The 13,903-nt window shown below is 45.1% G+C and overlaps 1 protein-coding gene across 6 annotated transcripts in view; it reads left to right on the top strand.

Annotated features, from left to right (window-relative positions):
- The window catches only part of MARCHF10 (membrane associated ring-CH-type finger 10), a 112,275-nt gene that overhangs the window by 47,619 nt on the left and 50,753 nt on the right, over positions 1-13,903 (top strand). For all 6 annotated transcript variants that reach the window (XM_017882953.1, XM_017882952.1, XM_017882954.1 and 3 more), the window contains one exon: positions 5,321-5,492. In XM_017882953.1, the coding sequence (XP_017738442.1) occupies positions 5,321-5,492 (172 nt within the window). The remainder of the gene's footprint in view (positions 1-5,320; positions 5,493-13,903) is intronic.

The raw sequence follows: 13,903 nt of genomic DNA on the forward strand, positions 1-13,903 counted from the left end.
TTTTTTTTTTTTTTTTTTTTTTTTTTTTTTTTTTTTTTGAGACAGAGTCCTGTTCTGTTGTCCAGGCTGCTGGAGGGCAGTGGCACAATCTCGGCTCACTACAACCTCTGCCTCCCAGATTCAAGCAATTCTCGTGCCTCAGCTTCCCAAGTAGCTGGAATTACAGGCACGTGCCACTACACACGGCTAATTCTTTTTGTATTTTCAGTAGAGACAGGGCTTCACCATGTTGGCCAGGCTGGTCTCAAACTCCTGACCTCAAGTGATCCGCCTGCCTTGGCCTCCCAAAGTGCTTGGATTACAAGCGTGAGCCACTGCACCCGGCCTCCAAAAAGCGTCTTCAGACAAAATGGAGACCAAGGGCATGTAGTGCCTAGTCTTACCCAGCTCCGCCTGGCAGCCATGTCTTCAGATGGGGCAGACAGATGAGAGTCAGCAGCAGTTTGATTCAGGTGGGTGGTACCTGAGTCCAGAAAGACCAAAAAGCCTACTGATCCTCGTTCTTTATTGTCCAAGCTTACAATTCTGGCACACTCAAAATTGTCCTGAACCCGCAGGAGGGATTTTGCTGCTGTAAGAGTTTTTTTCTGGACAAGAGAAAGTTTTGCCTGCTTTGTGCTACAACAGCACTTTGTGCAGAACATATTTTATATTTCATGACTATGTAAAGGTAACCATCCTATCCAGAATGCTATTTATACAAGCTGCCCTCAATTCCCTAAGGCAGTTTTTGTGTTTGAGGCACAATTTGAGTGTGGGCTTTGGGAACAGTGCTCTGAAGGTTCTCGTTGGCCCACACAGTCCCTTGATCGACCTTCCCATGTTGTCACTGTTTAAAGGTTGAGGTTCACTGCCTTGACCACACTCTTTTATAATCTCATGAGACCAACTTCATTTCAAATACACTCAACACAGTCTGGCGCCAGCTTGACACTACTCTGCCTTTTCCCTCCCGTCCACAGTAAGCTGTGCCCTGCACTATATCATAGATCCACTCAGCTCAGCCTCCATCACACGACTCACGGCAAAGATGGGTTTGGTACACATCAATCAGAATTCAGTAGCACCTCTCAGGGAAGGACAGAAATGGCATATCAGTTAAGAACCAGTTTCCCGGTTCTTGGAAAGGAGCCATCAGGCAACAGTTGGAAAATAACTTGAAGTCTTTTCTGTCCCCAACTGCCTTAGTCTACTTGCTCTTCGGGTCATCTCTGTCCATTGTCGCCTTATCATTTCAGACACCATATTGTTAGGTCCTAGTTGTTAAGAATCGAATCATTCTCACGTTCCCGAGGAGATACATCCCCCTTCCCAACCCATGCGTCTTCACCTTCCAGGACGTCTAACTTGAACCATGATGTCATTACCTCACTGCCCAATGCTGCTTACCCAGTTAAGTTCCTTCTCTTCTCGGTGTGGGCCTTTCTGTGAACTTTTGAAAGAGCGTAGCGCTGGGCAAAGTGATAGCTCTACTTTATTAGGCATGAGGCCAGTAGAGCAAGTCCAAGATCTTTAGAAAACCTTAAGTACAAAAATGACTATTCTCAGAACAATACTGATTAATTTTGTCAACTTATTTTAGTTAACATGGCTTTGCTAGAACTTTCATCAAATTCTCAGTAGAGAATGTAAAGTATACTCAAGTATCACGTAGGTTGGGTTTTGTTTTATTTTGGCTTTTGTTTTAATGTCATGGGCTTTGATTTTAAAGATAGAGCTGGTTTTGTCCCCAGAGGAATAGCAGTGTGCTATTGTCTCCACCTCCAAGTGACATTTCAACTTGGGGACACATAAGGAAGCAATGAAAATTGTAATTATTTTTCAAAATTACAAGAGGAAAAGATGCAATTAAAAAATCAACTTTAAAATTAATATTTTAATTATTATTGTTTATCTCTAATGTTGTCAAATATTTGCCATTCGGTCTGAAAAACCATTGCACCATATTTTCTTAAAACTAGATAAATTTCAACTGGCCATTTATAAGATTGTCATACTATCCTAGATTATATTCCCTGGAGAAGAAACCAAGAGTCCGGTGTGGAACTAACCCACGTCTCCATTCATACTCTTCTGGAATAGGTGAAATCCAATAGGATTTTTCATTGGGGACTTTAGCTTTGGTTTCAACCATAGGTAGTAAATGTTTAGTAGTTAGCTAGTTAATTTTTTAAATGGCTGAACATGAATTAATGGCTAATCATAAAAGCCAATATTTACATGGCGCTTACTGGGTTACATGTATATGGCGCTGTTCTAAGTGCTGTGTGTACATACATATATTATGTAATCCTCACAAAACCACCAAAAGGTAGATACTATTGTTCACCAGTGAAATCTGAGATCCAGAGAAATGAACAAACCCGATATCACACAATTACTATGTGCAAGAGCTAGGATTCACTCCCATGGAGCCGGGCTCCAGGGCCTTAAATACCATGCTTTAGTGCAGAATGATTTACTACAACTTCTCCCACTCAAGGATGATCCTTGGGTTTTCATCAAAGAGGATAGGCCGGGCGCGGTGGCTCACACCTGTAATCCCAGCATTTTAGGAGGCCAAGGCAGGCGGCTTCCCTGAGCTCAGGAGTTTGAGACCAGCCTGGGCAACATGGTGAAACCCTGTCTCTACTAAAATATAAAAAAATTAGCCAGGCATGGCGGTGTGTGCCTGTAGTCCCAGCTACTCAGGAGGCTGAGGCCGGAGAATTGCTTGAACCGGGGAGGCAGAGGTTGCAGTGAGCCAAGATCACGCTACTGCACTCCAGCCTGGGCGACAGAGCAAGACTCTGTCTCCAAAAAAAAAAAAAAAAAAGAAAAGAAAAAGGAAGAAAGACCAAAAGGTGGACATGATATATTTAAGATTTCTCAATGAGGCAAGCAGGAAAAAAGTCCTTTAACACATTCGTAAGTATTACACTTCTTGCCATTGTGCCTTCAGTTTACAACCGATAGAACACCGACTTCTAGCTGCAATTTCTAGACTCTTAATGGTTACCATCTAGAAATAAGGTTGATTGAACCAGAGAAGGATGTACTCACAATGTAGGCTCACAATCCCGCAGGTAACAGGATGGTTTAATTGGCCAAGCTTTCACCTCTTCAGTGCACTAAAGGCTTGAGGTTTAATGAATGGGTGGAGGAAGGATAAACTTGGCTTAACAGCCCAACCAATAAAGGTCTCCTCCCTATTCACCACAGCCTGGGGCAAGCCAAGAATTCCGGCCCAGCTGGGGGTAATGGAGATGGATCCGCTAAGAGGAGCTGAGCGGACACCTGCTGCTGATGCTGCTGACACAGGTGTTGGTCATCCTCGCCTGGGGCATTTTTCCTGCCTTTCTACTGGCTGGAAAGAAAGGGCTGACTCGCAGGGCCCGAGCTGATTGTGTTGGGCAGTTTGTGGAGGAAATTCTGTCCCCTATTCATTGATGCTCTTCTTGGGACACAATTCCAGGACTGTGACTTCCAGGACCCAAATACAATGACAGTCTTAGGTGTCATACTTAAAATGTGCCCACATTTTCTTTTCTGAGAATAAAGAACCTATCATGTTCAGAAATGACCTAATGTTTTGGCCAGGCATGGTGGCTCACGCCTGTAATCCCAGAACTTTGAGAGACCGAGACAGGTTGATCACCTAAGGTCAGGAGTTTGAGACCAGCCTGGCCAACATGACAAAACCCTGTCCCTACTAAAAATATGAAAATTAGCCGGGCATGATGGTGGGTGCCTGTAATCCCAGCTACTCGGGAGACTGAGGCAGGAGAATTGCTTGAACCCGGAAGGCGGAGGTTGCAGTGAGCCTAAATGGTACCACTGCACTCCAGCCTGGGCGATAAGAGTGAAACTTTGTCTCAAAAAAAAAAAAAAAGAAAAGAAAAGAAAAGAAAAAAGAAATGACCTAATGTTTCATCTTTGACATTTCAGAATAATTTGCAAGGATTTCGATTAAATAGCAAAATCGAAAAGGAAAGGGGAGAACAATCAGTTTGTTGTGTCTTGTGCTTCTCTGGTCACTTTATCTGAGGGTAATCTATTTTCTGAAATTGTGGAGAGAAAAAAGAATTGTTTGTTTGAAGGCTGTATCCAAACTCTCAATTTAAAAGCATGATTCATCATCTTGGAGGATCATGATCTGTCCACCTGTAGATTTATGTAGACATCTTTACAGAAGACTGACAAGTAGAGGACTTTTTTAGAATTTAGTTTGTCTTACATCACATCCAATAATTCAAAGCCACTCAGAGTATTTTCCTGAGTCAGGAGCCTGTGAAATGACAGTGCCACAACTGACAGGGAGAACGGTGAGCAAGATCAATACAAATTGCAAGAGTTGGGGAGGTACCAGGGACGTTAATTTAGCATTCTATGTCTGCAAAAGACCACATTTTTCAGAGGACTTTCCGACACTGGACTAATGTACAATGTAGGAGAGAGCTTAGTGACCCCGACCCCCGGCGACCCCCCAGGGTCGGGGAAGGGGGAACCTAGTGATTTGTTTCTTGCGGAATGGATAGCCTAGCAAGTCATACCAACACCAGGACCTAAAGCCATCAGGCTGTACTTAAATCACCTTTAAGACCGGGTTTCTGATATTTATATTGTTTTCATCCTTTCTTTGTGCAACAGCCAAGTATAAAGCTGTTCCATGCCTGGATAATTTTTATTGTGTTGGCATGGCTGTGTTGAGATATTCTGACACAACAGGAATCATGATTTGTCCACGCATAGATTTATACTGACTTCTTTATAGAAGAGTGACAAGGAGGGGACTTTTTAAAGATTAGTCTGTCTCATGTTGCACCCAATAACACAGAGTATTGAAACTGAGGTCTGATTTAATCGGCCTCTGCCACACTCTCTACATTTCCTTTTCATTGTCAAGTGTATGATTAACATAAGGAACTTTTTTTTTCTAGCCTATCTCCAAAGTAGTTCAAATACCAATGCGAAGTTTAAAAGCACTGATTTTTTTCTCCTGCTTTCATATGTAGCTTTTAACATGTGCTATTTATCGGTCATCAGATTACTTAAGGGTCAGAAATGCATTCTTTTCATTATGTTCCACAAAACACACTCATAGAAAAATGCATTCTTTCATAATGTTCTACAAAACAGACTCACTAATTCTGCCGTTATTTCTAAGTTGCTCTGCCCAGTCCATCTGAATCTCTCTGGTGAACGGGCGTGTTGACCCTGGCAGAAGAGTCTAGGATTATTGCTGGAGAGGGTCACTGCATTTGCCTCATTTCTGTTTCCTCTGCCTAACAAAGGTGACCTACTTGGCCACTGATACTCAGACGTATTTCATTTTTGGTAGAGTTCTAGTGAAGAGGATCCTCTAACTGAACCAAGGTCATCTACCAAAATATCTGCATTTAAGTGTGACTCCAAACTTCCAGCGATTGACCAAACATCAGTCAAGCAGAAACATAAAAGTACCATGACTGCAAGGAAAGCAGAGAAAGCGGACCCCAGCGAACCGTCTCCAGGTGAGTGGCTGGCTTATTGAAATTCATCAGATCTAAAATCCCAGTATTAAAAATAACAACAGGCCGAGCGTGGTGGCTCACACCTGAAATCCCAGCACTTGTGTGAGGCTGAGGCCAGCAGATCACTTGAGGTCAGGAATTTGAGACCAGCCTGGCCTACATGGTGAAACTGTCTCTACTAAAAATACAAAAATTAACCAGGTGTGGTGATGCACGCCTGTAATCCCAGCTACTCGGGAGACTGAGGCAGGAGAATCACTTGAACCTGGGAGGCGGAGGTTGCAGTGAGCCAAGATGGCACCACTGCACTCCAGCCTGGGCAACAGAGCAAGACTCTGCCTCAAAAATAAATAAATATAACAACAACAATCAAATAGATGGTATTGGTTAAACCTAATGTTTTCTGAATGGCTATTTCAGGTTGTGAAAGGCCAGTGATCCTATGCAAACGGTAACATTAATTTCAGAGTAGAATATAAATTGGTCAAGGAGGCGTGAATCATGCAATGTAACTTTCTCCACTGCCCACATTTTCTGCCCAGTCATTTGTGTGGCTTCCGCCTACAGCTGCTGCCTTTTCATCTTCTTCGCCCTTCTTGGGGATAAAGGCATTTGGCCCCAGGTATCAAGTTTTATGGCTCAAGCAAGAGCATAAAGAGAAGCTTTCAAATACATCTGAATAGCATAATTTATAGCCAAGAGAGAAAGTAATAAAGTTTTCCTGTTCTGGGTTTGTCCTCTCTGAGAGAAAAGGTGCTTGATAAATCCTCCTTTCGGTGCAATTTGGAAAAATAGTCACTCTTTAGGTGCCTTAGAGCAAAGATCAGTCTTCTACTTGGGGCGGGGGTGATTTAATAGTTTCCAGAAAGGGGCTAAAATTCACTGAAAATTTGATGTCTCTCGGGCTCATCTCCATCAAAGACAACCGCTCTAAGACAAACTTGATTCCTCCAGGAACTGAGGTTTAAGTTGGAGTAACTAGGCAGAAGGGTCTAAGTTGAGTGGAAAGGATTCAGGCTAACTGCTGAAGAATTCGTCAATAGCGTGCAATTCATTAAAATCCAAATCACAGCTACTTTCCAATCCTAAATAGCTTCTGCCGTGCAACCACCCGTCCAGTTAAGTCTTCATGCATTTTTAGAACATGGCAGCTTTCACTCAGATTAACCGCCCACATTTTATTGCTTTAATGAAGTCAAAACCAGATTGACTTCTGAAATGATGTTCTCTCAGGCAAAGCCCCAACTCTTGCTTCTTATTTAATCAGGGGAAAGTATCATCACGGTTAATTTCTCATTTTAAAGACTTCTGGTAGGAATTAGGCTTTAATTCAGCTGTCTAAGGTTGAAACAGAGCAGGTAAGGTCATTCCACCAATATTTCAAAATACAAGTTGTAATTTATTGAATTGAGGATGTTTTTAATGGCAAAAGTTTGAATTTCAGGGTTTTTTGTTTGTTTTTGTTGAGATGGAGTCTTGCTCTGTTGCCCAGGCTGGAGTGCAGTGGCATGATCTCGGCTCACTGCAACCTCCACCTCCCAGGTTCAAGCGATTTCCGGGTAATTTTTGTATTTTTAGTAGAGACAGGGTTTTACCATGTTGGCCAGGCTGGTCTCAAACTCCTGATCTCAAGGATCCGCCCGCCTCTGCCTCCCAAATTGCTAGGATTACAAGCGTGAGGCACCGCGCCTGGCCTGAATTTAAGTTTAAATAACGCAACTCCATTTATGCAATATAATATTTAGCCCTCTTGCTAAAATCAGGTGGTTGTTTGCGTAGTGTGCTTTGTCATCGTGGAGAAAAATCATTAAAAGGAACCATTTAGATCCACCCAATGCTTTAGTTTGTCTGATTAACACAGATGTTCTTCAGACTGAGCAAACCCTATATGGAACTTACAGCACTGACAAAAAGGGAGAATTAATTCACTTAACATTCTTTAAAACATCACATGTGAAGAATTACCAGACTGAAAAACACCAGGTTTCAGTGACAGAGCCAGGTTGGCAGAAAGATATCTATTTCATCAAATGAGGGATGTTACTTGTAGTAAAAGCCTCTACAAATCGCCAGCTTCATCACTGCGTTATGGCCCTAGACCACATCCAAGACCCATGCAGCCGTGAGGAGGGCTGTGGCCTGGCTGTCCCCAAGCAGAGCCATCCTAGTGATGGATGGCAGGTGCTGCAGAAGTGGAATAAGTTGTGCAGCAATCTGGCTAAAAACAAAGCATCGATGTGTTAAGATCCATCCATTTAACATGTGTAGACTCACCCTCTGGGCTCCCTAATTAGCATAGCGAAATGAGAACCGAGACTTGGCAAGGATTTCAGCTGAGTCCGTTCAGGAAAAGTTGAGCTCGGTAGCCGTCGTGATGTAGACAGTTTTCTGCTGTTAACAGAAAAATAGGATTTGGTACCTGAATTAGCTGGACACATTGATCCAATTCACTAGTGAAATTCACAGTTCCTTGCTTTTCTCTCTAGAGAGATATTTCTCTAAAGCGTTTTGGGGGTGATACAAAGTTGGCAGTAAGTCATCAAAACTTCTCCCATGTCAGACCTGAGACTCTGTATGAAACTGAGGCATCAAACACAGTGAAATTCCTTTGCAACATCTGCCTAATAGGCTACAGAAGTGGAATCTGGTATAACTTCCTGTGTTATACCAGACTTTTACTGAATAAAATAGTATAGCTGGGGAACATGGCTTGACTGCAAATCTATGTAATGATAATCCATATGATCAAAAAGGGGTTTTTCTTTGTGTGTAATCTGCCATCTAGAACCTCCAAAACGACTAAGTAAAATATAGGAACTATCAATGCTCTCTACCAATACATTTGTAACGGAGAAGCCATCAGATTGCTCTTCATCCTGTTAAAAGGAATTCACGCATTTAAATTAAGTTTGTGTTGTCCATGAAACTGCTTCTGGACAAGTGACTTGTGGTGTTCCTTGTTATCTCTCTCCATGCAGTGGCACATGCAGTTTATGGGCAAGTGTTTTGGAGTCAAAATGTTTGCATTTGCATCTGGGCCCCATTTATTTGCTGTCTATCTTTGGCCAAATAAAGTATGTCTGTGCCTCAGTTTCCTCATCTGTACAATGGGGAGAAACAGATCCTGCCTGCTGAGATTGCTGTGAGAACTCAGTGATAAAACATACGTCCAGCCTTTAACACAGTCCCTGCCGCTGCAGCCAATTAATTATCACATTATTATTCCTAGTACATGAGAGCAGCAGGTAATGGGGAGAACGGACTAGAAAAGTTTGTTTTCTTTGTCTTAAGAGTGTCCTCCTAAAACATCTTTTTTTCTTTACAAAAATCAGAGTTGTATTTTATTGATTGTATTTGATTGATTGATTATTGAGGTGGGGTCTCACTGTGTTGCCCAGGCCGAAGTGTACTGGTGCAATCATAGGTCACTGCAACCTCAAACTCCTGGGCTCCAGTGATCCTCTGACCCCAGCCTTCCAAGTAGCTGTCACTATAGGCACACGCCACTATGCCTGGCGAATTTTTTACTCTTTTTGTTTTTGTTTTGTTTTGTCGTCGTTGTTGTTTTGAGACAGAGTTTCGCTCTTCTTGCCCGGCGGGAGTGCAGTGTCACGATCTCAGCTCATGGCAACCTCCGCCTCCCGGGTTCAAGCGATTCTCCTGTCTCAGCCTCCCGAGTAGCTGGGACTAGAGACATGTACCACCATGCCCGGCTAATTTTGTATTTTTAGTAGAGACGGGGTTTCTCCATGTGGGTCAGGCTGATCTTGAACTCCCGACCTCAGGTGATCTAACCGCCTTGGCCTCCCAAAGTACTGGGGTTACAGGCGTGAGCCACCGTGCCTGGCCATTTTTTTACTTTTTATGGAGACAAGGTCTTGCTTTGTTGCCCAGGCTGGTCTTGAACGCCTGGGCTCAAGTGATCCTCCAATCTTGGCCTCCCAAAATGCTACGATTACAGACATGAGCCACAGCACCCAGCCCAGAGTTGTATTTTTTAGACTCTTTAACATAAATGCAGGTACAAATACTTTTACAACACTCTGAGTTTCAAAAACACTCTTGAGTTTCAAAGCAAAATGCCAAATGGAAAAAGATGAAGAATCAGACACCATTCACCAAGCCAGAGATAGGCTCTATCTCCAGAAAGACATGGAAAATTCAGGCAGTGAGTCAAGACCTGGCTGGGTCTCACGCGCAATCAGCTCAGAAATCCCACATCCTGGACACTGGTATAGGGTAAGGTATGAGCCTAGCGGAGTTACACGTTCTTAGTTACATGTTCAGAATTGTATATATATCCTTGAGACCCAGAACAGCTAGCAGGCCCAGCGAGTGCAGGGACACAGGGACATTTGGGGAATTGTGTTGGCCTCCAAGGCCTGCATGCTCTCAAGACCTCTCCCAGCCCCACCCGGAGTTGGAGAGGAGCCGCCTGTCCTTTCCAGGACATGGAGGGGCATCCAAAGGCCACTGTGCTGTGGGGTTCTGGCACCTGGAATCCTAACGAGCTCCCTACCCTGGGGCCAGACGTGTGGGAAGTGAGCGTCCCCTCTCCTGCCCTCTGCTCTCACCTGGAGCTTGGGCATGGTCCCCCGAGTTATGTGCCAGGAAGACAGATCTGGATGGAGTCCTGTGAACCTGCTTCCAAAATCTTGCCCTTTAAAGCAAAGCCAAGTGTTCTGAAATTATCCTCACTTATTATTTAATGCAATGTTAGTCATGACTGCATTCAGATTTGCAGGAGTAACAAGACTTTTCAGCCGCAGATGGATTATTGTGAGGACAGGTTCTTGCAAAACTAAGAAAAAGCAGTACATTCAGATGTTAAAAGACAAACATCTAAAATAACTGTGGTCTCTTTTGGATTGGGAAATATTTATTTGAAGAGCAGCCTGAAAGAGAAATTTGAGGGCAGACCCTAAATCCTCATAATTCACCTTGCAAATCAATTCTTCTGAAGGTTTTCTCTGAAAGGCCAAGATGAATGGTTTTTGTGGCAAGTCCAACTGGTGTCCAGCAACTTTCCAAGCTATCTGCCAAGTTAGAAACAAAACAAAACGATTTAAGTGGATGCTCCCAGTTTTTTTGGTTTTTTGTTGTTTTTGTTTTTTTTTTTTTTTTTGAGACGGAGTCTCGGTCTGTCGCCCAGGCTGGAGTGCAGTGGCCGGATCTCAGCTCACTGCAAGCTCCGCCTCCCGTGTTCCCACCATTCTCCTGCCTCAGCCTCCCAAGTAGCTGGGACTACAGGCGCCCGCCACCTCGCCCGGCTAGTTTTTTGTATTTTAGTAGAGACGGGGTTTCACTGTGTTCGCCAGGATGGTCTCTATCTTCTGACCTCGTGATCCGCCCGTCTCGGCCTCCCAAAGTGCTGGGATTACAGGCTTGAGCCACCGCGCCCGGCCTGATGCTCCCAGTTTTTAATAGAGAATCGTAATTATCAGTCCAGTTATGATACACGCTGTCAAGACAGGGGGGCTCAGGGTTGTCGCAGAGCCCAGAATGAAGTCCCGGCTCCAAATCCTGGTGCTATCATTTTATAACCCCATAAATGTGAGCAGGCAACTTCTCTGAACTCAGTTTCCTCATCAGTAAAATGGAAATCCTTGCCAGTCTCACCAGGCAGGTAGGTGGGTGGAAACCCTAGATGTAGACCAGGCTTTAGGCAAAGGTTAATCCCCAAGCCTTCCTCTGCTTATGAACCCTGCTCCCAACACCGCCAACTGCTCCAGGGCTAGTGTCTCCATACGAATGCTGCTTGACCAAAGACACTTGCATTTGAGATGTAAGAGTGGTTAGAATTTGGTCGGGCTCAGTGGCTCATGCCTGTAATCCCAGCACTTTGGGAGGCCAAGGCAAGCGGATCACCTGAGGTTGGGAGTTTGAAACCAGCCTGGCCAACATGGGAAAGCCTCGTCTCTACTAAAAATACAACAATTAGCTGGGTGTGGTGACGTGCGCCTGTAATCCCAGCTACTCAGGAAGCTGAGGTACGAGAATCGCTTGAACCCGGGAGCAAGAGGTTGCAGTGAGCCGAGATTGTGCCACTGCACTCCAGCCTGGGCAACAGAGTGAAACTGTGTCTCGACAACAACAACAACAAAAAAAGTGGTTATAATTTGATTGTTAAAAATTTTAACAATCTGATCATCAGTGAAGTCATCCGTTTATCCAGTACCTATGGGGATGTTAGCAAATACATTCAACTGTCCCCACCATCCCAGGATGCATGATACCAGGGCAAACTGGTGTACTCATCCATCACTCATTCATTCAGCACTTCATTTATACATGGTTACCTGCCGGGTAATGGGGAACCAGAATACAAAACACACAGGGCATGCCCTCCAGGGCTCCCAGCCTGGTGGGCGAGCAGGATTCCAGTAAGGGCAGATAGTGCAGTACATGCCCTAACCAAGGTAAGTTCTAAGAGCTTGTGGGCAGGGCCAGGTGGAGTGAAAATCCTGAAAGACAGGGGTTTAACCAGGTGAAGAGGGCAAGAAAGATGTGCCTGGCAGCAGGTACTGAGTGTGCAAAGGCACGGAGAGGGAGCCAGGAAGACAGGGAGAAACAGACATCAAGGAGCTACAAATAATCTAGGCCCTTGTGCTCCAGGTGTCCCCAGGCAAGTAGCAGAAACCATCATCTGAGAGCTTCTTAGAAATGCAGAACCTCAGGCCCCAATCCAGACTGACTGGCTCAGAACCTGCATTGAAGAAGATCTCAGGGATATTCCTATGTACATCTGAGTTTCCGAAGTTCTGGTTTAGGGCCAGGCGTGTTGGCTCACACCTGTAATCCCAGCGCTTTGGGAGGCCAAGGTGGGTGGATCACTTGAGGTCAGGAGTTCGAGACCAGCCTGGTCAACATGGCGAAACCCCATCTCTACTAAAAATACAAAAATTTGCCAGATGTAGTGGTGCGCACCTGTAATCCCATCTACTCAGGAGGCTGAGGCAGGAGAATCACTTGAACCCAGAAGGCAGAGGTTGCAGTGAGCTGAAATCATGCGACTGCACTCCACACTCCAGCCTGGGCGACAGAGCGAGACTCCATCTCAAAAAAAAAAAAGAGAGAGAGAGAAGCTCTGGTTTCTGGTTTAGGGTCAGGCTACAAATTAGGAAATATAAAGTTGAGGCCCCACAAGTAGGCAAGGATCAGGCCTCCAAGGGCCTTAGATGTCATGCTGGAGGTGATGGGGCATCAGTCCTGGAAGGGCTCTACACAGGAAAGTGATGCAATCAGATTGGCATTTGTAAAAGCTGACTCTGGCTGCAGCATGGAGAAGGGCCAGCTGAGAGTGTGAGGGTGGCCAGACACAGCCAAGAGTGGTCAGACACAGCCAAGAGACCAGACAAGTAGCAGTTGCAGAGGACTGGGGGAGAAATGAGAAGCACTTGAGCGGGAGCAAAAGCAGAGAGAAGAGGGTCAGGTGCAGTGGTTCACACCTGTAAGGAATCCTAGCACTTTGGGAGGCTGAGATGGGAGGATTGCTTAAGGCCAGGAGTTCAAGACCAGCCTGGTCAACATAGCAAGCCCCATCTCTATTTTAAAAAAAGGAAAGAAAGAAAGGCCGGGCGCGGTGGCTCACGCCTGTAATCCCAGCACTGTGGGAGGCTGAAACGGGCGGATCACAAGGTCAGGAGATCGAGACCATCCTGGCTAATACAGTGAAACCCCTTCTCTACTAAAAAATACAAAAAATTAGCCAGGTGTGGTGGCGGGTGCCTGTAGTCCCAGCTACTCGGGAGGCTGAGGCAGGAGAATGGCGTGAACCCGGGAGGTGGAGCTTGCAGTGAGCCGAGATCACGCCACTGCACTCCAGCCTGGGCGACAGAGTGAGACCCTTCTCCAAAAAAAAAAAGCAGAGGGAATAGGAAGAGGGAGTGGGCTTGAGGGCCATTTAAGAAAGTAAAGCTGGCAGAACTTGGTGACTTGGATGTAGGGATAAGGAAGAAAGAGGAATCAAAGAGAACTCAGGAATCTGGCTCAGTAAACTAGGCCAGTGGAGGTTGCCTCTGCCAAGGCTGAGGAAGCAAGGACAATGTGGGTCCCCTTTTGTGGTGGTGTCTTTGAGGTGCAGGCAGGGCAGCCAGGTGGCATTGACAGGAAGCACCTGGGGACCCAGGTCTCCTGCCCAACAGAGCACTCCCCCTCCTCCCAGAGCACTTGCTGGTAGGACGCAAGGGCCTGCAGTAAGAGGTGGCTGAAATGGCAAGAATGTCTCCCTGAAAGAGGGGATGGAGTAAGAAGAGGAATATTGGGGGACCTTTGGGAGATAATGGTAAAGAGAAGAATGAGTGAAGACAGCTAGAGAGAGAAATGATCCCGAGAAATAGGAGCCACTCCAGAGGCCACTTGGGAAGAAACAAGTGGATAATATTTACTCGAATCCTCTGTAGCATGACACT

The sequence above is a fragment of the Rhinopithecus bieti genome, unplaced genomic scaffold, assembly GCF_001698545.2.
Source record: "Rhinopithecus bieti isolate Rb0 unplaced genomic scaffold, ASM169854v2 scaffold_12928, whole genome shotgun sequence".
NCBI lineage: Eukaryota > Metazoa > Chordata > Mammalia > Primates > Cercopithecidae > Rhinopithecus > Rhinopithecus bieti.